This window comes from Engraulis encrasicolus, chromosome 12 (genome assembly GCF_034702125.1).
Source record: "Engraulis encrasicolus isolate BLACKSEA-1 chromosome 12, IST_EnEncr_1.0, whole genome shotgun sequence".
In the NCBI taxonomy this organism is placed as follows: Eukaryota; Metazoa; Chordata; class Actinopteri; order Clupeiformes; family Engraulidae; genus Engraulis; species Engraulis encrasicolus.
The window spans coordinates 54,301,501-54,327,013 of NC_085868.1; the positions used below are offsets into that span (position 1 = coordinate 54,301,501).

Below are 25,513 nucleotides of genomic sequence, written 5' to 3' on the forward strand. Positions count from 1 at the left end.
AATTACTCAGGATACTACATCCCTCCCCTCTTAAGTTTAAAGCACTTCAGTGAAATTAAACTATAATACTATTCACTATGTCACCTTCACATTAACCTTACTTTGGCTATAACAGTGAAATTACATATTCAATCTCAATAACAACTTAAAATTTCTTAAAATAACTAAACTCTGTTACTTTTCTTCTCTTAAAGTAAAATGATAAATCAACTCAAATAACTCTTAAGGCAATGTTTGTTTTGTTTTTTTCTAACTAGGAAGGTTGGGTAGACTGCCAAGCCTCCCAGTGTATATCCCAGAGCGTATTCTGACTCTTTCTTGAGGGATTACACTTCTAACTTGTAAAGTCTCTCAGATGAGCAGGAGCCTGTCTGGTGCGCGCAGATCTACGCAGCACAGGTGTCTGTTGAACTCCTGTCTCTGGCAAATGTTCAGCTGGAGGAGGAACCTGGGCTGACTCAGCAGGCTGCTCAGTCACTTCCCCTCCTACTGAAGTTGGAACGACCGGGTCTGCAGGCACGAACTCCACTGCTGGCGCTGGCAACTGCATGCTGTCAGGCTCTCCTCTCTCCTCAGGACTGGACATGTCAGTTGATGATGCGTGACGCTTGCGAATCTGGTCGACGTGACGTCTCATCACGCGTCCATCTCCTGTCTGTACTGTATAGGATACAGGTCCAGTGTTCTCATCGACTACTGCTGGTATCCACTTGGGACCATGGCTGTAGTTACGCACGTATACATCATCTCCAGATGCGAAACTTCTCCACTTGCTGTGTGCGTCATGATGTTCTTTTTGTTTGAGTTGTTTCTTACGAATCTTTGACTTCACATCAGGCAGCAGAAGATCAAGTGTGGAACGAAGTCTTCTCTGCATGAGCATTTCAGCGGGAGACAAGCCAGTTGTACTTTGTGGTGTAATTCTGTAGTTGAACAGAAATCTGGCTATTTTTGTTTCCAGGGTATCTCCTTTAATTTTCTTGATTCCCTGTTTGAATGTTTGAACAGCTCTTTCCGCGAGACCGTTGGAGGCGGGGTGGAAAGGTGCGGATGTTTTGTGCTGTATTCCATTCTGCTTCAGGAATGTCTCAAACTCTTGGCTTGTAAAGCATGTTCCGTTGTCAGATACTAAAGTCTGGGGTAGACCATGTGTACTAAAGCACTGTCTTAGCTTCTCAATAGTCACCTGACTTGTTGCACTGTTTGTTTGGTATACATCAATCCATTTGGAATGTGCATCGACAATGATCAGGAACATCTTTCCAAGGAAGGGACCTGCATAATCGATATGCAGTCTGCTCCAGGGCGTTTCAGGCCACTCCCAAGGATGAAGCGGCGCCCCTGCAGGACACTTCATGTTTTCTCCGCAGGTGAGGCAGGACTGAACTTCCTCCTCAACTTCAGAATCCATTCCTGGCCACCACACGTATGAGCGTGCTAAGCCTTTCATCCTGGACATGCCTGGGTGTGTGGAATGCAGTTGTTTCAGTATGATTTTCCTTCCTTTCTTCGGAATCACAACTCTCGACCCCCATAGAACACATCCATCTTTCACACTCAGTTCTAGCTTTCTCTTACTGTAGGGTCTGAATTCTGTATCCACCACCTTTGGCCATCCTTTCAGGCACCAGAGTAACACTTGTGACAGTGTCTGGTCTTTGGCTGTCCACTGTTTCACCTGAGCTGTGGTGATAGGCGGATCTTCCATCACATCCAGCATAAGGACTTGTTCGTTGTCATCCTCTTCCTCTGTGTGTGGCAAAGGCAACCTGCTCAGGCCATCTGCATTTCCATGCTCTTTTCCTGGTTTGTATAGGATTTTGTATTCATACGCTCGTAGCAAGGTTGCCCACCGTTGCACTCTCGGCGAACACATTTGAGGAACTGGCTTCTTCTCATGGAAAAGCGATATCAGCGGTTTGTGGTCAGTGCTGAATGTGAACATTCGTCCGTAGATGTATTTGTGGAATCTTTTTATTCCGAACATGATGGCTAAGCCCTCTTTATCCAGTTGCGAGTATCGCTTCTCGGCTGGTGTCAGCGTGCGTGACATAAAACCTAGGGGTTTCTCACTGCCATCTTCCATGATATGGGACAATACGGCACCTACTCCGTATGGTGAGGCGTCGCATGCGAGTACCAATTCTCTGTCTGCTGAATAGTGACTCAGGACTTTGGCTGATTTCAGCATCTGCTTTGACAATCGAAAAGCATCCTCCTGCTCTTTGTTCCAGGTCCACTGGGACTCTTTTCTCAGTAACTGGTGGAGCGGAGCTAAGCGTGTGGCTAGGTTAGGGAGAAACTTGTTATAGTAATTCAGTAGACCAAGGTAGGCTTTCAATTCAGTCACTGTGGTTGGCTGTGGAGCCTCTTCAATCGCTCTCACCTTGCTTTGCACTGGGTGCAGGCCTTCCGCATTGATAATGTGACCTAAGTACTCCACCTCGTTCCTTAGGAATGCACACTTGCGTCTGTGAAGTCGCAATCCGGCTTCCTTCAATCTCCTCAGTACCTCGTCCAGCGTGCTTAGATGCTCAGCTTCATCTTTCCCAGTCAAAAGGATGTCATCTAAATACACCGCTACTCTAGGCAAGCCCTGTAGCAAGCTTTCCATGGTTCTCTGGAAAATTGCTGGAGCAGATGACACTCCGAAGGCAAGCCTATTGTAGGTGAACAGGCCACGATGTGTGTTAACTGTTAAGTATTTCTTGGACTCTTCATCCATCACAATCTGCTGATAAGCATGACTTAAATCTAACTTGGAATACTGTTTCCCTCCTGCTAGTGTATTGAACAAATCTTCCACTCGGGGAATGGGGTATTGCTCTAGAGATGAGGCATTGTTGACAGTTAATTTGTAATCGCCGCAGATCCTGACAGAGCCATCCGGCTTCAGGACAGGTACGATGGGTGCAGCCCACTCAGCATACTTTACTGGTGTTATGATGCCCTCTCTCTGCAGTCTCTCGAGCTCCTCTTCAACTTTTGCTCTCATGGCATACGGAACTGAGCGGGGTCTGTAGAACTTGGGACTAGCTTCAGCCGACACTCGAATTGTTGCTTTCATGCCTTTTAACATGCCTAACTCTTCTTTAAAAACATCTTCATGCTTTGAAAGTACTTGCTGTAGCCCTTATGTCTCTGTTCTCACATGTTTGATTTCATCCCACTTCAGCTTCAGTGTTTCCAGCCATGCTCTTCCTAGCAAACTAGGTCCAGTACCCTTCACTACCACTAGGGGCAATGTTTTCACTTGCTGGCCATAGATCACTTCCACATCTGCTACTCCTACAACTTTAATTTTCTCTCCAGTGTAAGATTTCAGTGTAAGCTTGGTTTCTTTCAGTTGTGGGCGCTTGTTCTCTTCCCACATTTCATTGAATTTTGTTTCATTCATTACACTCACATTACATCCAGTGTCAATCTCAAAGTTTACTTTCTTCCTGTTCACTTCCATTTTTACTTCAAATGGCTTAACTCTCCTGATTGAGGTTTCTGTTTTAATGCAAGCTAACAAGTATGTTTCTTCTTGCTCTGATGAACTATCATCCTTTTCCCTCTCACGCACCTTGTGTGCTTTCTGTGGGCGTGCACGCCGCTCTTCTCTGATTGGTTTCTTTTCATCTGTGCGCGAGCTCCCTTTATTTTTATTTCGACAAGCTTTGGCGATGTGCCCTACTTTTCCACAAGCGTGACACTTTGCTTCTTTAAATTTACACTCGCCTGCACTGTGTTGCTTTCCGTGGCATCTGTAGCACTCTTTCTTTTTCCAATCACCCTTTCTCTCCTTTCCCTCCGTTTTCACGCTGTTGCAAGCCAACGGGGCTTTGGCGTGAAGGTCTTGCACATTTTTACTGGCGGTCTCGGAGGCTACGGCCATTTCGAATGCCTTCTCGAACGTTAAATCTGGTTCGGACAATAAACGCCTTTGAATCCGATCATCATTGATGCCGCAAACGAGGCGATCTCGTAACATTTGCTGCAGTGTAGTGCCAAAGTTACAATCATGAGCTAGTCGTCTCAGCTCGGCTACATATGCACTCACAGTTTCACTAGGCTGACGGACACGAGAGTCAAATTTGTATCGCTGTACAATCTCGCTTGGCTTGGGATCGAAGTGGTCTTTCATTATGGTTACTATTTGGTCATACGTTTTAGTGCTGGGCTTATCTGGACTCACCAAGTTCCTTATGAGCTTGTATGTGGCTGGTCCCACAACGCTAATGAGGACAGCTCTTTGCTTATCTCCATCATCAATGCCATTAGCTTCGAAAAACTGATCCAGAATCTCGCAGTACTCTTCCCAAGTCTGCTCCTTCGAGTCAAATGCTGACAGATTCCCTACCGTCACATTCATCTTCGTTTCACGTGCTCCGGTCCTGTGTCCACCCTTTTGTTAGCACCTCTCGTCTTTCGTTCGCCACTCGACTTCAATCCACCGTCATCCACAGTGAAGCGCTGGTCATTTTCTTCCAATTATCCTCGTCGCCAATATGTGATAACGTGTACTAATAATTATAAATCATAATGTCCATCCAAAGCATGTCCTTTTATGCTTCTTTATTGTACACACTAGCACAACTATACAACATGTGTCTTGTCTGTCTAATGTCTAATCCATGACTAATCAGTTACCTTATGTTCCGGTCTATATGTATTGTATAGGTGACAATGGGTAGGTTATCCCTCTTGTGGCGTGGGGGTAGTACTACATATTAAATTACTCAGGATACTACAAGATTATTCTGCAGTTGGCATGATTCCTACAAATTTACAGAACTCAATAGATGAAAAAAATACCCCACGTAGCCTATCTTGGCGACATTCTCAATGCCTCGCCTCGCCATTAACTTCATCAAAACAGGCACCTCGTCAATCTGCTCTCCTCCCATAGGAAACTCCCCTTGATTTATTTTCCACTGCGTTCCCATAGTTATTGATCCGAAAATATCCCATACTTTTCACAAGTTACGCTACTCTCTCAACTGATAAACGCTACAACCACAGGAAACATCTCCTCTCGTGAGGAAGAAACGCTCACGTGAAACGGGCGTCCCTTTGTGCAGGGAATCTCTCTCTATCTCTTTCTCTCTCTCTCTCTCTCTATCACAACGTTGACAGAGTGATGGTCAGTTGGGAGAAATAAACATGTTTGAAATTTGATTAGGCCTACTAAGATTTGCTCCAGATTCACTATACATTGCTGGTGTTACCAGACGCGCGACGTGTCAATTCAGCGCGTAATGCTTGCAACTTTTTTGTGTGTAATTTATGAACGTGCGTGCCTTGGCGCATTGATACACTGGAGTTATGCGGTCAGAAAAGTGACCTAATAGTGGGACTACTTCATGTGTGCATATATAGACAGTTAATCAATACCCAATTTAGCGCGTCACAATGGAAGATTCCAGACTGCCGTGGTATAATCTAATACTAATACTACTCTAGAACTCTACTCTAGACGTATACTCTAATACTCTAATAATAATAATAATAATAATAATAACTGCACAATATCATACAATGCATGCAGCTCAAAGTGCTTGGAGGAACATCGATGTAAAAGATGGAATTAAAAAGAGAAGTACAAAAGAGAGACAGAAACAAGAAAGACTAGCAAGAAGACAAAATCAGTATACATAAAAATAGAAATTGTAGAGGCATGATGTCCAGAGAGGTTGGGATCAGGATAAGTGATAAATAGTCACACTGAATTGGGAGTCAGATGTGGCCCCTGGTGTCAACAGGGGTGAGGAAAAACTCCCTTTTTCACTTGATTCATGGTTTATAGGGGGAAATGTAATTACAATATTTTTATTTAGATGTTGAAAAAAATAAAATCTGGCCATTATTTATCATAATCATTGTTTTATTTACGGGCCGCACTGAGTGAGGAGGGGCCCCGCAAGTGGTCCATCACTGATCTAGGGGTTTGGTGGGGCCCAATTGGCTGCCTGTCTACAGCCTGGTGACAAGATGCTCCTCTGACTGTAGCCATTTATGAGTAGAGTAGAGTAGATGTTTTTTTTAGAGAGAGCATGTATTAATCCCAGGGGGAAATCAAGGTGGCAAGTAGCATTAGGCTTGCATACATAAATACAGAAGACATTGCACACAAGACATTACACACATCCTTACACATATATTAACCATATATAGCTCACTCTTACATACAGGCATTTTTCTCTCTGTGTATCTCTCTCTGTATCTCTCTCTCTCTCTCTGTATATCTCTTTCTCTCTCTCTACCTCTACCTCTCACTCTCTCTGTATCTCTCTGTATCTCTCTTTCACACACACACACACACACACACACACACACACACACACACACAAACACACACAGACACAGACACAGACACAGACACACACACACACACACACACACACACACACACACACACACACACACACACACACACACACACACACACACACACACACACACACACACACACACACACACACACACACACACACACACACACACACACACACACACACCAAATTATAAAGTGTCCACAGTGTCACATGTGCCTTAGCTGAGGGGCACATAGAAGCCAAGTCAAAGTGATCAACAAAGTGTCCAGGAGTATCAGACGTCATTGTGTATAGTACAATATCCATTGTATTCCTTAGAAAAAATACTAAAAAAACAAAAAAAGAACATCAATCTTCGTTCACACATTACAGCCAAGAGGAAAGAAAAATCTCCTCTCTGCTTCTTATCCAGGCCTGCCTTGAAGCCGCATTCTCCTCAGCACAGAACAACAGAGTGTACCAGCAAAAAATGAAACAGAGTCTTTGCTACAGATTATTTTCCACACATTCTTCAATCCATTAAGAAACAGAGTTATACATTTGCTGTTACCAGACTGGCGTGTGTGTGTGTGTGTGTGTGTGTGTGTGTGTGTGTGTGTGTGTGTGTGTGTGTGTGTGTGTGTGTGTGTGTGTGTGTGTGTGTGTGTGTGTGTGTGTGTGTGTGTGTGTGTGTGTGTCCGTGTGTATGTGTCCGTGTGTGTGTGTTTGTGTGTGTGTGTGTGTCACATCTGCACAGCTTAGTTTGTGGCGCTTGTGAGCTACATGCACAAACACACAAACTCTCTCTTTCTCATAATCTCTCTCTGTCTGGCTCTCTCTCACTCTCTCTCTCTCTCCCTCTCTCTGTCTAGCTCTCTCCCTGTATCTCTGTATCTCTGTATCTCTCTCTCTCTCTCTCTCTCTCTCTCTCTCTCTCTCTCTCTCTCTCTCTCTCTCTCTCTCGACCCCACCCCTCTCTTACACACACACATGCACACACACACACACACACACACACACACACACACACACAGTGTGCGTGTGCGTGTGCGTGTGCGTGTGCGTGTGTGTGTTTGTGCTTGCGTGTGTGCGTGCGTGCATGCGCATGTGTGCGCCTATGTGAGTGCAGGCCTGGAATTTCGTCATTTTAGGGGTAAGGCCACTTGACAGGGCATCAGAGAGAGCATCAAGGCCACTGGGGCTTTATGGCAGATATTTTTTTCAAGGGCACAAGGCCAAAGTGGGATGGCCCTCATGGCCCTCATGGCCCTCGCGAAATTCCTGTCCTGTGTGTGTGTGTGTGTGTGTGTGTGTGTGTGTGTGTGTGTGTGTGTGTGTGTGTGTGTGTGTGTGTGTGTGTGTGTGTGTGTGTGTGTGTGTGTGTGTGTGTGTGTGTGTGTGTGTGTGCAAAATCACAGTCCTCCTAAATGTCTTGATGATTTGATGACCCAGTGTCACTGACACATTCTGTTTTCTTTCCACTTCAGGTGACACTCTTCAAGTGACTTACAGTTGTTATGGTTACTATGGGCAAAGTGATTTTTTTTGTCTAGTGGGCCTATGGGGAAAGCCTTCTTTGTTTGTGTGTGTGTGTTTGCGTGCGTGCGTGCATGTGTGTGTCTGTGTGTGCCCGTGTCCGTGTGTGTGTGTGTGTGCATGTGTATATGTGTGTGTGTGTGTGTGTATGTGCAAAAAAAGGAAAGCACAGTCCTCCTGAATGTCTTGATGATTTGATGAGCCAGTGTCACTGACACATTTTGTTTTCTTTCCACTTCATGTGTGTCTTCAAGAGTGACTTGCAGTTGTTATGGTTAATATGGGCAAAGTCCCTGGAGCCAATATCTGGGGTGAGGCATCTCTCATCTCTCATGAGTTATACACACTGCTTTATTTTCTCTTGGGTTTACAGTAGTTATTGTTAGTATAGAAAGGATTAATTAGTTTGTTCGTTAGTTAGTAAGTTAGGTGGTTAAGTGGTTAGTTAGGTAGTAAGTAGAAGTTTATTTGTGCCGGTGAGGTACATACTCGCTGGCCCCAGACACGAGACACAGTCAGGCATAAGTTAAAAAAGAAAGGAAACACACACACACCATAAAAACACAGGACATTATTATCCACACTACAACACACTACACTGGATGGCTGCAGGCCTACTATTTGATCTCGTTTAGTGAAAGTGTCTTCAAGAGGGACTTGGAGTTGCTATTGTTGGGGAAAGTGTCTTCAAGAGTGATGTTATTTTTAGTATGGGGAAAGTCCCTGGAGCTATGTGCAGGGTTGCAAATCTCGCTCTAAGGCTCCTCTGAAACAGATGAGAAGAGGAGCAATGATTATACACGTCTCTATCTAATTAATTAAAACTGGTTATTTGTAATTCTAGTCTAATTAAAGTCCGCTAATTATGTAACTCCCAATTTACTCCAACTGGTGTGGGAAAAGGTAGGAAACTGAACCACTGGTATAGGGAAGGTCCCTGGAGCTATGTGTGGGATTACACAATATTGCTGTAAGGCTGATTTCTGATTATTCACTTCTCTAGTAATTAGTGTCCAATGATTATTTAACTGCTGATTTCTTTTCACTGGTGTGGAATTCAAACCAGTACCCCTTCCAATCCAAGACATATCAATTGTGCTACAGCTATGCTATGTTGAAATCATTGGTCACAAACACACTCTCACATACATGCGCACGTGTGCGCACGCACACACACACACACACACACACACACACACACACACACACACACACACACACACACACACACACACACACACACACACACACACACACACACACACACACACACACACACACACACACACACACTTGATACTTGACACCTTAATTTCCCCCTGGATCAATAGATACATACTCTACTCCAGTGTTTCCCAACCTTTTTTGTCTTGTGTACCGCCTAATCATTTTCGTTGTGCCATGAGTACCCCCAAGTCAAATTCTATATCGCTTTCTCTGTCCCAATTTAACTACTCCCCATACATTTGTTAAAAATATATTTTTCCAAGTACCCCCTGCAGTGTGCTCGCGTACCCCTAGTGGTACATGTACCCCTGGTTGGGAAACACTGCTCTACTCTACACACTCATGCACACGCCTATGCACACAAGCAGAGAGAGAGAGAGAGAAAGGGATTTTCAAGTAGCATTTTTTTTTTTGCCTAGCATGCTGTACGGTATGTCCACAATTGTTGTAGATAATAACCAGACATCAAATTTAATCAGATACTGTATATAAAAATAGTATTTGCATAATAAACATTGCATTTTACTGCTTTCAGTTGTATTTAGGTTGACATATTTTGTGGCATTGCATTGCCCTTGCCTTTCTCACACAGTACAGCCATGAGCTGTCACAAGTTGGCAAAGGCCCAGAGACTGTGGTGGAAAGTTGGGAGCTGATGGTGTCAGATACGTTTCAACCTGACAACAAACCTCCCGGTTGTTGTAGGGCATGCAATGGGAGAAGGTGAAATCATTTATCATTTGCATGTGTATTTTGAAATAGGCCCTCTTTATTTAGACTTGCTACCTGTATATACACTGTGCATTACATACAGCTACAATGGTGGAATTTTGCATTTACTTATTCCTTTGTCAGGGTTTGCACTTTCTCTGACAGTGAGAGCTTTTGACACCAGAACTGATAAAGATCAACCTGTATGGCATGCATGCATGTAGTTTGTCTTTTGTTGGTGTACATGATATCCACTCTGGGGCGGGACTGGGATTGGCTAGCCTCTCACACAGCCCCCTGTTTATTTACAATATTATGGTTGGATCAGTCCACTGTCTACATTGTCTATATTCTCAGATGCTTTCCCCTATCTTAAATTATATGTTTTCATTCTTGATCATTATTTATAATTTTTTAACAAATATTTTATCTTGATGTATTCATTTTCTTCGACTCAATTTCTTTCTTTCTTTTTTGTTTCCTTTCTTTTTGCATTTGTTTTTTGTGGAGCAGAGTTGCACCTGTGTATGAAATGTGCTATAAAAATTAACTTACCTTTGCCTTGCTTTACATAAAAGATGTAAATGGTTGGTCAATCTCATAAGAAAAAAAAACACACAAACAACAAAAACAACAACAAAACAGCACCATCGGCCTGTGAGGACTGTCGGCCCACTGTGGAAATGCCCTGAATGCCAGATTACCAGTCCAGCCCACCGGGAACATGCCCTGAATGCCAGACTACCAGTCCAGCTCTGATCCACACACATACAGTTTACCCAAACAGCATCATGTTAGACCACATTTCTCACATACAGAAGTTCGAAGAGAGGAAAAACTTCCTTATAGACACATGGTTGGCCCATGATGTAATTTTCCTTCAGATGATTTCCTCTTTGGGTTCTGCTATAAAAGCTTTTCAGGTTTCAAACTGCAACAAACACCTGCATTGTCTTCTGTTATGACACAACTGTCCTTAGCAAGAGACTGAACGATACACGCCTTCTCCTGTGGTAAGTCAGGCTACGATTAAATGGATTAACCCCTTAGTGCAGAGCCTCGATTATAACCTCACTGTGTAACTAAAATTATAGTAATTAACATGTCTTAATCTGTTACTGTACTTAAGGTTCTCTTCATTATCATAGCAATGTTGTCATGATGTTCTCTCGAGTGTTTTCAGCAAAGAGTGAACAGGCCCGTCTGCCGTTAGAGGCTACATGATATACGACAGGTGTTGATAGTGTTAAAGAGCCACTAAAGGCTTTGGGTTTGAGCAAATACTGTAAACAGAGGCGATTCTAGGGTCAGGTGGGGCCCCAAGTGAAAATGCAAAAGAATGGACATTTGAACCAAAATCGTCACTTCTGTGGTAAGGTGTGGGCTATTATTCACTATCTAGGGGCTTGGGGGTCCCAAGCGACTGCCTGCCTTGCCTGGTGGCAAGATACGCCTCTGACTGTAAATGCTAATTTGCAAGTACATATCCTCGATTGCACGATTGCATCGTCAAAACATCCGTTGACTAATCCATTTAAGATGCCTTGAGTGACACTGCATTCATGCTCTTGAGTGTTGAGGGTTTTTAAAATGAAAAAATGAACACATTCTACCGCAAGAGGAGAGCCCTAGCTTTTAAATGCAACTTTTCTTTTTCATGTGCTTTGGAGGCTGTTATGGAGGTATTTAGGTTTTTATAGGCTGAGGGCACATTTTCCAAAAAAGGGCATTCAGCAGGCATATTTTGCAGGTGCATTCGACTTACATGGGCTAGCAAGTTCAAGTTCAAGTTGGTTTTATTGTCAATTTCTTTACATGCACTGGTCATACAGCAGTTAGTCAATCCAGTAAGACATGGCCCCTGTTCTGAATTATATGATAACGACCAAGTCATAATGCATTACTAAAGGCCCTGTACACTGTCAAAGTAGTTTCGGTTACTATTAAAGTGTTCCACTGGTTAATATGATGTGCAATACGCTACAATTGGAAATTAAGATTGTATGATTAAAGAAAAAGCAGGACAGCACTCCAAGTTTTTGTGGTTTATTGGCCGTCAGACGTTTCGGGGTTAACCCGAAACGTCTGACGGGCAATAAACCACAAAAACTTGGAGTGCTGTCCTTCTTTTTCTTTAATCATATATTCTCGAGGAATGAGCACCCAGTTGTTGACGTTGTTTGAGTTGAGCGCGTTACAGCCATTAGTTAAATTAAGATTGTATTAAATTGCATATTTATGATATCCCCAGTACTCTTCATCATGAACAAGCATGACGGTTTGGCTGATTGGATGTCCAAGCTGCCTGCAGAGCTGACCACTGTGCCCCTGTGGAACCTGGCCATACCTGGTGAGTACAGCCTACCTGCACAGTTTAACTACCTGTTAGTAACACACCTCCATACCTGGTGAGTACAGACTACCTGAACAGGTACCTTACCTGTTAGTAGCACACCTCCATACCTGGTGAGTACAGGCTACCTGCACAGCTACCTTACCTGTTAGTAACACACCTCCATACCTGGTGAGTACCTGTTAGTAACACACCTCCATACCTGGTGAGTACAGCCTACCTGCACAGTTTAACTACCTGTTAGTAACACACCTCCATACCAGTTGACTACAGCCTATCTGCACAGATACAGTAGTAGCACACCTCCATACCTGGTGAGTACAGACTACCTGAACAGGTACACTAGTAACACACAGCCAGGGGCCAATTTCTGGAACAACTTTCTTGCTTAGCATGTTTTCACATATTTACTTTCTGGGTATCTACACCTGGTGAGTACAGGCTACCTCTGTAACACACCTCCATACCTGGTGAGTACGTATGGAATAGCGGACGACGAGGTGTCCCGATATCAAGGGAAATAATGGACGAGGCGGAGCGTTCTAAACAGCCCGACGGCGCAGCCGAAGGGCTGTTCGCTTCGCCAAGTCCATTTTCCCTTGATATCGGGACACCTCGAAGGCCGCTATTCCGCTTATCACCCGGTTACCAGCATTTAAGTATTAATTTATTAATTTGTTGATCTAAGGCTTCGTGAGAAAGTAGATTCACCACTGCGCTTGGTACGTTGCTATGGGCACCACTTCCTAATATAGTGAGACGTGCCTCTATCGGAGGCATGTTAGGACGCGCGCAGAATGTTGGGGTGACTTGACAACCAAATGCGATAGAATTGACGACTGGGTTTTTGACTTGACAACCAGATGCAATAGAATTAGTAACGGGGTCTTGACTAGACAACCAGATGCGATAGAACTAACGACGCGGCCTTGACTAGACAACCAGATGCGATGGAGCTAGTAACGGCACTTCGCCAGAAAGTTAGAAAAGAAGCAACTTGGACGCCCGCACGCCCGCATGACATCATAGGTGTCCTGCTACTGGGGAATAAAGGACACCTGCTCAGCCAATCAGAAGACGTTCCGTCTGCTCACTGTGTGATACATGTTAGTAACACCTGATGACTACCTGTTAGTAACACACCTCCATACCTGGTGAGTACAGGCTACCTGTGAAATGAAACCTGGCAACAGTGTCGGATTAACACACAGGCTAGATATGGCTGCAGCCTAGGGCCCCCACAGGCTAGATATGGCTGCAGCCTAGGCCCCCCCGCAGGCTAGATATGGCTGCAGCCTAGGCCCCCCACAGGCTAGATATGGCTGCAGCCTAGACCCCCCACAGGCTAGATATGGCTGCAGCCTAGGTCCCCCACAGGCTAGATATGACTGCAGCCTAGGCCCCCCACAGGCTACATATGGCTGCAGCCTAGGGCCCCCACAGGCTAGATATGGCTGCAGCCTAGGGCCCCCACAGGCTAGATATGGCTGCAGCCTAGGGCCCCCACAGGCTAGATATGGCTGCAGCCTAGGGCCCCCCACAGGCTGGATATGGCTGCAGCCTAGGGCCCCCACAGGCTAGATATGGCTGCAGCCTAGGGCCCCCACAGGCTAGATATGGCTGCAGCCTAGGCCCCCCACAGGCTAGATATGGCTGCAGCCTAGGGCCCCCACAGGCTAGATATGGCTGCAGCCTAGGGCCCCCACAGGCTAGATATGGCTGCTGCCTAGGGCCCCCACAGACTAGATATGGCTGCTACCTAGGCCCCCCACAGGCTAGATATGGCTGCAGCCTAGGGCCCCCCACAGGCTGGATATGGCTGCAGCCTAGGGCCCCCCACAGGCTGGATATGGCTGCATCCTAGGGCCCCCTCCTGCCAGGGGGCCCCTACAGGCTAGATATGGCTGCAGCCTAGGGCCCCCCACAGGCTAGATATGGCTGCAGCCTAGGGGCCCCCACCTGCAAGGGTGGCCGGATTGACATACAGGCTAGATGTGGCTGCAGCCTAAGCCCTTTTTATATCACTACAGTCTGCTTGCTGAATGAAATCAGTCATCATCATACAAGTGCAGAGAAGATCTTCATATGAGATGATGGCTCAGGGAGAAGACATGCAGGGATGGATATTTTAATAAGAGAACATAAAAAGCTCTTCTGTATGGTCACAGAATACCGTTGAGAGAATACATACTCTCGACAGATACGCAACCAATCAGTTAGTAGAGACAAAAAACTGTGTTACCTGGGACAACGTGTGTGTGTGTGTGTGTGAGTGTGTGTGTGTGTGTGTGTGTGTGTGTGTGTGTGTGTGTGTGTGTGTGTGTGTGTGTGTGTGTGTTTGTGCGTGCGTGCGTGCGTGCGTGCGTGTGTGTGTGTGTGTTTAAAGGGAGCCATGACAGCATGGCGTATTGCCTGGACACGTCTGGTGACCTAGAGCCTGATATACCCAGCTGGTATCCCAACCTGGAGGAGGTCTTCCCTGGGGTATACAAGTACATCATCAAGAGATGGACCAGCACACAGGTAGGGTACAGCACTCTGTGTGTGTGTGTGTGTGTGTGTGTGTGTGTGTGTGTGTGTGTGTGTGTGTGTGTGTGTGTGTGTGTGTGCGTGTGTGTGTGCGTGTGTGTGTGTGTGTGCGTGCGTGCGTGGATGCGTGCGTGTGTGTGTGTGTGTGTGTGTGTGTGTGTGTGTGTGTTCAAAGTTCAAAAGTTCAAAGTACTTTATTTGCCATTTGTGCATAAACTAGTAGTCCAAGCACATAGGAACTCTTGTGCAGGCCATCTGAGTCAATAAATAGAATTAAATAGAAAAATAGGAAGACAAAATACATTAAAAAATGATAAAAATCAAAGAGATCAAAAGAATAATAAAAAAAAGGTGGATCAAATGTTCTTTTTGGCCATCAGTCTCACTGTTGCTGGGAAGAAACTGTTGAAAAACCTTGCTTTTCTGTTAGGAATGCTGTCCGCTCTACTGTGTCTCAGTTTGTATGTGCAGTTCTTGTGGTTGAGCAGAGAGTTAGCTGGATGGAGTGGGTCTTTAATGATTCTCTCTGCTCTCCTATGACTGCGCTATACATATATAGAGTCCATAGAGGGAAGTGCTGTGCCAATGATCCTCTCTGCAGTCTTGATTATTCGTTGCAAAGACTTCCTTTCAGCCTGAGTGATGTTGCCATACCAGACAGTGATGCCTGTTGTGAGGATGCTCTCTACAAGTCCTCTGTAGGCCTGGGTAAGAGGGCGGTAGTTCAGTCCAGCCTTCCTAAGCATCCTAATAAAGTACAGCCTTTGCTGGGCTTTTTTCACGATGGATGTGGTGTTCAGACTCCAGCTCAGGTTTGATGTTACTTGCATGCCTAGGAATTTATGACTTTCAGCCCTCACCACCTCTGTCCCTTTAATGTGCAGAGGCTGTAGGGGAGGAGGATGTTTTCTGAAGTCCACTATAATTTCCCTCGTCTTGTCTGTGTTGAGGATGAGGTCGTTTGTCTCCCCATAGTCAATGATGTAGTTCACAACAGACCTGTATCCTGACTCGTCCCCTTCTTTAATGAGCCCCAGGATGGTAGTGTCATCAGCATATTTGATGATGATGGTGTTGTCATGGCTTGAGAGAAGGTCATGGGTATACAGTGTGAAGAGTTTAGGACTGAGGCAGCATCCTTGTGGAGATCCCGTACTGACTGTGAGCTCAGAGGACACCCGCCCCCCCATTCTCACCACCTGTGGTCTCTCTATAAGGAAGTCCAGTATCCAGTTACAGGTGGGAGTTGGGAGGCCAAGGACTGTCAGTTTCTGAATCAACCTGCCTGGGTGAATAGTATTGAAGGCAGGACTGTAGTCCAGGAAAAGCATTCTGACATACGCTCCGCTACTCTCCAGGTGCTCCAGTGTGTGGTATAAAGCTATTGCTACTGCATCATCCACTGATCGGTTGGGACGGTAGGCAAACTGAAAGGGGTCAGTAGTGTCCTGGACTGTATAATTTATATGGGCTAAGACCAGTTTTTCAAGGCACTTCATGGCGACTGATGTAAGTGCCACAGGCCTGAAGTCATTAAGAGTTTTTGTGTCTGGTCTTTTTGGAACTGGTATAATAGTTGATTTTTTAAAAATATGTGGGACAACTGCTTGAGATAGAGATGAATTAAAAATGTCTGTATACACACCAGCCAGTTGTTCACTGCAGGCCTTCAGCACTCTGGGGGGAACCCCATCCGGTCCGGTGGCTTTGTGGGGGTTTACTTGCTTCAGGACTTTAAGGACTTGTGTGTGAGTCACCTGGTGGGCTGTGAGGGTGGAGTCGCAGGGGGCTTTTATAGGGTTGTCTGTGTTCAGTCTGTCAAACCTGGCATAGAAGGTGTTAAGCCTATCTGGAAGGGTAGTGTCTCTGGAGTCTGTAGATGTTGTTGTTCTCCTATAATTTGTCACTGACTGAATTCCCTGCCACATCCTGCGTGTGTTCTGGCTAATATAGTGACTTTCCAGTTTTTGGGAATGAGTCCTTTTTGCTGCTCTAATGGACTTTTGCAGCTCATAACGTGCTTTCTTGTATTCCACCTGGTCTCCCGTCTTGAAGGCCTCCTACCGCAACCTGATCTTATGTTTCACATCCCCATTGAACCACGGTTTTTGGTTGGGAAACACACGCACAGCCCTAGGGGGAGCACATGTGGACATGCACCAGCTGATGTAGTCACTCACAGTTTCCTCATGTCCTCAGTGGCCTCTTTAAAAACACTCCAGTCAGTGGTCTCTAGGCATCCTTGCAGGGTATCCTGTGCCTCTTCTGTCCAGGTGTTGACCATCTTGACACTGACTGGATGTGTTTTGAGTCTTTTAGCATATACTGGTTTGAGCCTAATTGCCATGTGATCAGACTTTCCAAAGTGAGGTTTTGGCTCAGCTACAAAGGCATTTCTGATGTTACTGTAGCAGTGATCTAATGTTTTTTCACCCCTGGTGGGAAAATTCACAAATTGATACATTTTAGGCATGTATTTTCGCAGATTACAGTGATTAAAGTCCCCCAGGATAATATTGGCAGCGTCAGGATACTTGCTTTCTTGCGCACTAATCATGTCATGTAACTCCTTCAAAGCCAGGTCTTCTTTCGCGGAGGGAGGGATGTACACAACAGACAGAAGTATGCATTGAAACTCTCTGGGCAGATAGAATGGCCTTAGCTTCAGAGTAAGATATTCCACATTCTGGGTGCAGGATTTGGAGATGGGCTTACAGTCAGTGCACCAGGATTGCTTCACGAGGGCAGCTGTTCCTCCTCCGCGCGTCTTGCCGCTCTCCACCGCACTTCGGTCCTCCCGGAAAAGTGTGTAGCCGACAGGTGTTATCGCCGCGTCAGGAGTCCTGTTCCCCAGCCAGGTCTCGGTGAAACATAGAATTGAACATTCCTGGAGGTCCCTCTCCATGGAAATCCTCGCATGAAGCTCATCCATTTTGTTTTCCAAAGACTGTACGTTGGCAAACAGTATGACGGGTAGAGTTGTCCTTCCGTTTTTAATTAAGCGCCGAAGTCTTCGGTCAGCGCCTCCTCGTCTGCCGCGTCTTCGCTTGTCATTGTTATTATCCGAATTCTCCGACTGATGCCACACTATCAACTCTGGGACATTTTCCAACTTATTTGCGTCAAAAAGTCCGAAAAGGCTTCCCTCTCTCAGCTGTAGTAACGTAGCTCTATCATATACATGGGCATTAACTTGGCAAATAAATATTGTGATTATAAACAGAAAAACGATTAAATTGACTCGGAGCGCACCGCAGCGTCGCCCTCTCGGAAGCGCCGCCATGGTAACCTGTGTGTGTGTGTGTGCGTGCGTGGGTGTGTGTGTGTGTGATTACTGTCAATGTCTTCATATGTCAATGTATTTATATGTTTAGTTAGATTGCATATTGGAGAAATAGGGTCAAATAAAACGCAATTTGCTAACTTTGCAAACTTCTGTGCCAACTCTGTTACATAGATGTTTGACAATAAAACTTGACTTCACATGACATGACTTGACTCGACTCGACTCGACTCGACGTGACGTGACGTGACGTGACTTGACTTGTCTCTTGTGGTTTTGCAGGCATCACTCAGCAGCATAACGTTGGCACTCGCATCTGTTTGTGTGTGTGTCTGTGTGTGTGTGTGTGTGTGTGTGTGTGTGTGTGACTAATCTCTTGTGTTTTTGCAGGCTTTAAGCATCACTCAGCAGCTTGACGTTGGCGTTCGCTTCTTTGACATGCGGATCGCGCGGCTGCCAGACGAAGACGATGGCACATTATACTTCGCCCACATACTCTACACCACAGCAACTGTGTTGGTAATGAACACACACACACACACACACACACACACACACACACACACACACACACACGCACGCACGCACGCACAGAAACACACACACACACACACACACACACACACACGCACGCACGCACAGAAACACACACACGCACACACACACACACACACACACACACACACACACACACACACACACACACACACACACACACACACACACACACATAGAATACAATTCAAAAGTCAAAAATATGGCGCTTACATCCAAACTCTTCATTTACATTACTACTGTATTATTATTATGTATTAGTAAATTATTATCATACTTTTATTGTTTATCTCTTACTTATTGTCCAACAGCGCACCTTCATTATTATTATTATTATTATTATTATTATTATTATTATTATTATTATTATTATTATTATTATTACTGGCATCATGATTTTATTTTTGTTGTTGTTAATAATATATATGTTTTCTACTTTTCTCTTACTTATCGTCCAACAGCGCACCTTCAGGCAGATGTCCAAGTGGTTGGCTGAGCACCCCAAAGAGGTCGTCATCATCTCCTGTAGCAACTTCAACAGCATGAGCGACGATGACCATCAGGCCTTCATCACACAACTGATGGAGATATTCTCACACACACTCTGCCCCAACATGGTTTGTTTACATGACATGACATTCCATTCCATTCCATTCCATTCCATTTCATTCCATTTCATTACATTTGGCAGATGCCTTTGACCAGAACGACTTACAAGGAGGAAATTCAAACAAGTACAGAGACTAGGGGTCAGCGCAGAGTACAGCAGCATACAAGTAATTTATATATAGGCTATTCTCAGACACACTCTGCCCCAATACGGTTTGTGCATTTGGCAGGATTCCTACAAATTCACAGACAGTAATACCACATAGCATACTGCCATAGATAAAATAGATAGATAAAAATCCTCTGTTCAGTGAGTTGCTATTTCATACTTAAAATGAACACAAATAGAGCTCAATCATGGTGCCTGGCATTCCTGAGCCGGTCCACTCTTTATCTTTGCTAGTAAGTCATAATAATAATGCTCCAGTATGGTTTGTGCATTTTATTCAGTGTTAAATGTGATGGCACGGTATTCACGTCTTTGTCAGTGGAAACAGGGGAGTCAATTCCGGGTCCAGAAAGTTTCCCAACACTCCTTTTATTTTTATTTTTTACTTTATTTTAACACTCCTTTGACCTCATCATTAGCCTGCCAATGCCCCCAACTGACGCCACCTGGTGGACTGTACAGAGCCATGTTGAGAAACACTACAGTAGTCTACCAAAATCAGTGGTGTAGTCTACTTTTTTGTGGTGCGTATACAGTATATTTGAGCATTTTTTGAAGTGGGTATGCTGTATACATTTGTGCTATTCTAAATGATGGATCAATCAATTTTGAGTGGGTATACTGAAATCCCTGAAATTTTGAAGTGGGTATATTCCGTACACCTGCGTTCTACGTAGACTACACCACTGACCCCAACCCTAATGTGCATTGCATCGCGTTATATTACTCAGTACTCTTTTGGCTCCAGGTAACTCCTACTCTGCAGGACTGCTGGGAGAAGAACCACCAGGTGATCTTATCCTACGCTGACCAAAAGCAAGCAGCCAATCAGGAGCTGCTGTGGCCGGAGATCGATTACTGGAAGGCCAATCCGAAGGCAGGAGATGAGGAAGTAGGCTATGGTTCGGTGGCAGAGAAGAGGGCAGAGGAGGTCGTAGAGTACCTGACCAACCGCCTGCAGAAAGAGGGCAGAGATGGTGAGTGGAGGACAGGGCAGCCGCAGCCAGGGGCGTCAGGTGACCTAACCAGAGAGAGTAGAGAGAGAGAGGTTCCATTGGCCCATTGTTTCCGGGTTCTATTATTGGGGGGGAAATCCCCCTTTAGGCAGACCTAGGCAGACCTAAGGACTGTTCTATTCAATGCTAGGAGCATTATGACACCCCACTTTAGGCAGACCGGAACCTGGTCAAATTAGGTGCCCATAGAAACCTATTATGTTGGCATATCTCTATACTTAAAGAATCTCTGACCTAATGTTATACAGGGGCACAGTAGGGCACCAAGAGATAATGCCAGCGCGCAAAGCGTGCGAGCAATTTAGTTTTTTTGCAGTTATTTATTTTAAAAAGCTTGTGAATTAATTATATTAATGCAAGTAGTGCATGTGTCCTATTTTGTGCACATTTTGTAGATTACTCTGTATGCTAAACTTGAGCTAAATTCCAAGTTGGCAAGGTTTTTTTTTGTGAAACTCCGGGGCACAACAAATCAATACCCAGGCACGTGCCCCTGTACAATAGGTCTGGCGACGCCCCGGGCCTTAGCCTAGTGGTTAAGGAGATTTTATTTAAATTCATTACATTACATTTCACTTAAGGCAAGGCAAGGCTAGGCAATTTTCTTTGTATAGCACATTCCACAAATGAATGCAATTCAATGTGCTGTACAGTAAAGTAAGATAATAACGATGTAAAATAAAATTACATGTGTGGGTGTGTGTGCGTGCGCGCACATGCATGCATGCGTTCATGTGTGTGTATGCCCACGCATGCCCACTTTCCTTCCTTTGTGTTGTGTTGTCTTGTGTTTCTCAGAAGCCAAATTCTTTGTGTCTGGTCTGAACGTGACGGCAGTGGAGTATGACGTGCTAGGGGATCCACTAGGTGAGCTCGTTAAGTGGGCTTCTGATGCGCGGCCTCAGCTGATGCAGTGGGCCATCAAACAGCAGCCAGGACCTGGACACAACTGCATCAACATACTCGCTATGGACTTTGTGGACCAGGAGTTTGTCCAGACAGTTATCAACATCAACACTGGAAAAGAAAATAATACAGGAAAGAATGACTGTGAATGAATTATGCCTACTTACTTGTGCTTGTACATTGTGAGAAAATGCTGTCTAATGATAACACAAATGAGCTTTTATAATTGATCATGTCAATTACATTGTTAAAAAATAATAGTAATAACAATATTTTAAAAAACGTTCAAAAAACTTGATACCTTGAAAAAATGTTGCCATACCTTGCAAAAAAACGATTTAAGCTTTGCAATATTTCTTGAGAGCTCTTTACTATTAAATGGTTGTCTGTAATATGGTGTCAAAGTAATAAATAAGGCATAATATTTCACAAGTTTGTCTGAATTTTTGAGGCTATTGGCTGGTCTGAATACAAACCAGTATCAACATCCACGCTATGGACTTTGTGGACCCTGACTTTGTCCAGACCGTTATTAAGACCAACACATGTATTCTCTCAAGGGTATTCTGTGGCCATACAGAAGAGCTTTTTATGTTCTCTTATTAAAATATCCATCCCTGCATGTCTTCTCCCTGCCATCATCTTATATGAAGATCTTCTCTGCACTTGTGTGATGACCACTGCTCTCATTCAGCAAGCAGACTAGAGTGATATAAAAAGCCCCTTCTTCCATTTCCCCTTACAGTAGACTCTTTCATTCACTCAATGTTTTTCACGATGTTTTTTTCTCTTTTCCTCATCTCTGCCCTGCTTTTTCTTTTCTCTACATCCTAAACACCCCCCATCCCCATCCCCATCCCCATGGCTCCTCCCCATCCCCATGGCTCCTCCCCATCCCCATCCCCATCCCCATGGCTCCTCCCCATCCTCATCCCCATGGCTCCTCCCCATCCCCATGGCTCCTCCTCATCCCCATGGCTCCTCCCCATCCCCATGGCTCCTCCTCATCCCCATGGCTCCTCCTCATCCCCATGGCTCCTCCCCATCCCCATCCCCATGGCTCCTCCCCATCCCCATGGCTCCTCCCCATCCCCATGGCTCCTCCCCATCCCCATGGCTCCTCCCCATCCCCATCCCCATGGCTCCTCCCCATTAGCCTCGCGAGCCATCCACGTACTTCCGCCCAAGGATTGGCTCCACTACTGGCTCCTCCCTGGTTTGCCTGGGAAAGGGGAGTCACTTGCGCTCTAACTTCCTTGGTGCTTTCCCTGTACTGTCCAGGACCCCCATCAATGCCCTCTGTAGAACAGAAGTTCTAGAGAAGTTCCAAAGAATGTACAGACATTGTTTTGTTGTTTTATCCCGCTCTGTTCTCCACACTGACATTCATTCTCCATCCCGGCACTGCGGACCATGTGAATATCACACAATTCTCTCTTGGTATTTCTACGTCACACACGATTCTCTCTATTTCTACATCACACACGATTCTCTCTTGGTATTTCTACATCACACACGATTCTCTCTTGGTATTTCTACATCACACACGATTCTCTCTCATTTCTACATCACACGTGATTCTCTCTCAGTATTTCTACATCACACACGATTCTCTCTCAGTATTTATGTGCATTTGACTGCTGTCAATTAACCTGCAACTGCATGTCTCATATAAGACAGTTTGAGAACATGAAGTGACAAAACCACTAAATGATGTCTGTAAACTCAATTACACTTTGACAATGTAACTTGAACAAAGACATACAGTGAGTCCAATATATATTATTGATCTCTTACTGATTTTGCCAGTTTGCCCACTAATAAAGACATGATCAGATGATAATATGTATTCTAACATGGAGAGAATATTAAAAAGAAATTCCAGAAAATTAATATAATATTATATTTTAATTGATTTGTATTTAATTTAGGAAAATAAGTATTTGACCAACCTAGCCATAGAAGACAGAGAACTTGGTGGCAATGCCCTTGTTGTCTATCACAGACGTCAGATGCTTGTTTTAGTTGATGACAATGTTTGTGCTTAAATTAGAAGGGATTTTTGTCCACTTTTCTTTGCAGATTATCTCTAAAAATTAATATTTTGTGGCTGTAGTTTGGCAAATGGGAGGTTCAGTTCCCTCCATAGAATTACTATAGGGTTAATGTTTGGAGAATGTCTAGGCCACTTCATGACTTTAATATGCGTCTTCTTGAGCCACTTGTTCATTGTTTTGTCTGTAAACTCAATTACACTTTGACAATGTAACTTGAACAAAGACATACTTTACAATGATTTATACAGGAGGCTACATGACCTGTAAAGTGTGTGTGTGTGTGTGTGTGTGTGTGTGTGTGTGTGTGTGTGTGTGTGTGTGTGTGTGTGTGTGTGTGTGTGTGTGTGTGTGTGTGTGTGTGTGTGTCTGTGTGTGTGTGTGTGTGTGTGTTTGTGTTTTCCTCATATCTCCATCTCTACTGCCCTCTAGTGCTACATTGTGTTATAGCATGTGTGATGTGCCAGCAGAATTGATCATCTTTATATAACATGTTCATCTCAACTGAAATAAAAAGCAACTGGCTGATAATTCTGTAAGAAATAACACAAAAGGAAACGAAGGACTGCACTGCAGGTTACTCCCACTTTTTAACAAATGCACATAGGGCCCCTAACATTTATCTGATAGAAATGTATTTTTTTCAAGTAAATGTTCTTCTAGAAATGCTCTTGCCAAAAGAGGTCTGCAGGATTATGCCGTATTCATGCTGCCTTTGGTACTATACCATAATATTAGTGGATTGTTCTGTTGGGATATACAACCATTTACAGAAATCATTTTACTATATTAATCTTCAGCATCAGAGTTGTCAACCTGTACAGACTAACGTACATAACAACATCAATTTCCTTTATTGTCCCATAGGGATATTTGTTTTCTAACTCTGTGTTAGATTACCTTCATACCTGAGTGACCATCTCCGTGTGGCCTGCGCTACAGTGTTGACCGTGTGGCCTGCGCTACAGTGTTGACCGTGTGGCCTGCGCTACAGTGTTGACCGTGTGGCCTGCGCTATAGTGTTGTCGGCTGAGGCAGAGGCAGAGCTGGGGTGACCATCTCCGTGTGGCCTGCGCTATAGTGTTGTCGGCTGAGGCAGAGGCAGAGCTGGGGTGACCATCTCCGTGGTAGGAAAAAAAGAGGACGAGTACATATTTTAGGATGGGGGCTTTAGGGTCCTCCCCCAAGAAAATTGGCATTTTCTAGATGCAATTTTATGCATTTTAATGCATTTTTGGTCCGGCTTAATGCTGTGCCTTACACTGGACAAGGCACTGAAAAGACGGACGGTCCGTCCTAAAGACGGGCATCTAGCCACCCTAGGCAGAGCTGTATTTTTGTTCCTGTTAGCATTTTACATACCTCCTTTTACATACATCATGTTAATGCCTACTCTCTCTCCCGCACACTGACCATTTCGCTGTTCTTTCTTTAATAAACGACGTTTCGGTACTTGCCCTTCATCAGGCAATCTCTTTCATTCATCTCAACACAGGCTTTTTCAAAACTTGGTTGACAGATAGTGGACCAATCAGGTCCGACGTTAGGATCATGTCACTCATTCACAGAAAGACGCACCCACAGTGGTGGGTGCTTTGAATAGGCTATAGTGTACATGAACACTGTTAGAGCATTGCACAGAAGATGATAGAGCAAAAAACAATAATAATAATAAAATAAACATTTTCACATTTTTTTCTTCTTGGCTACAAGTGGAGACTTTTGAGGAAAATATGTAAATTAACCCAACATAACATTTAGATTAAATTCGTCATTTAGTCCTTTTGGTGCTAGAGTCTGTAAGGTAAAAATCCAATAGTTCTCGCGTCTTTTTAGTAGCAGGTCATGGTCACCTCCCCTCTGTGGTGCAGCCACCTGCTCAATACCACAGTAGCGCAATTGGGAGATATCATGTTTGCAGTCATTGAAGTGCACTGCTACGGGGTAGTTGCGGTCATTCCTCCTAATCGTGCTCTTATGTTCACTGACGCGTTGTTTGAGCTGTCTTGTGGTTTTCCCCACATATACAAGACCACACGGGCATGTGAGCGTGTATACTACATGTGTGGAGGCGCAAGTGATTACACTTTTTATGGGGAAACTTTTGTTGTTGTGAGGGTGACGGAACGTGCGCGTCTTGAAAGTATTATTGCATTGCGCGCATCCTCCGCAACGGTAGTTCCCCGTCGGTAATGGACTTAGAAGTGTCTGAGATGTTCTTCTGGGTCTGTATCTCGTGAAGTCAGCGTGAACAAGTAGATCTCTG

The 25,513-nt window shown here is 44.6% G+C and overlaps 1 protein-coding gene and 1 pseudogene across 1 annotated transcript; one reads left to right on the forward strand and one right to left on the reverse strand.

Moving 5' to 3' along the window:
- Positions 1–334: 334 nt before the first annotated feature.
- Positions 335–4,376, reverse strand: LOC134459613 (uncharacterized protein K02A2.6-like; annotated as a pseudogene).
- Positions 4,377–10,724: 6,348 nt separating this feature from the next.
- LOC134459614 (PI-PLC X domain-containing protein 1-like) lies at positions 10,725–21,345 on the forward strand. The gene is made up of 9 exons (XM_063211960.1): positions 10,725–10,786; positions 12,025–12,123; positions 14,513–14,649; positions 18,329–18,457; positions 18,955–19,099; positions 19,185–19,227; positions 19,691–19,727; positions 19,924–20,248; positions 21,086–21,345. Exons 2-9 carry the CDS (start codon positions 12,036–12,038, stop codon positions 21,343–21,345), a joined length of 1,164 nt encoding a protein of 387 aa, XP_063068030.1. The 5' UTR covers positions 10,725–10,786; positions 12,025–12,035.
- Positions 21,346–25,513: the final 4,168 nt, after the last annotated feature.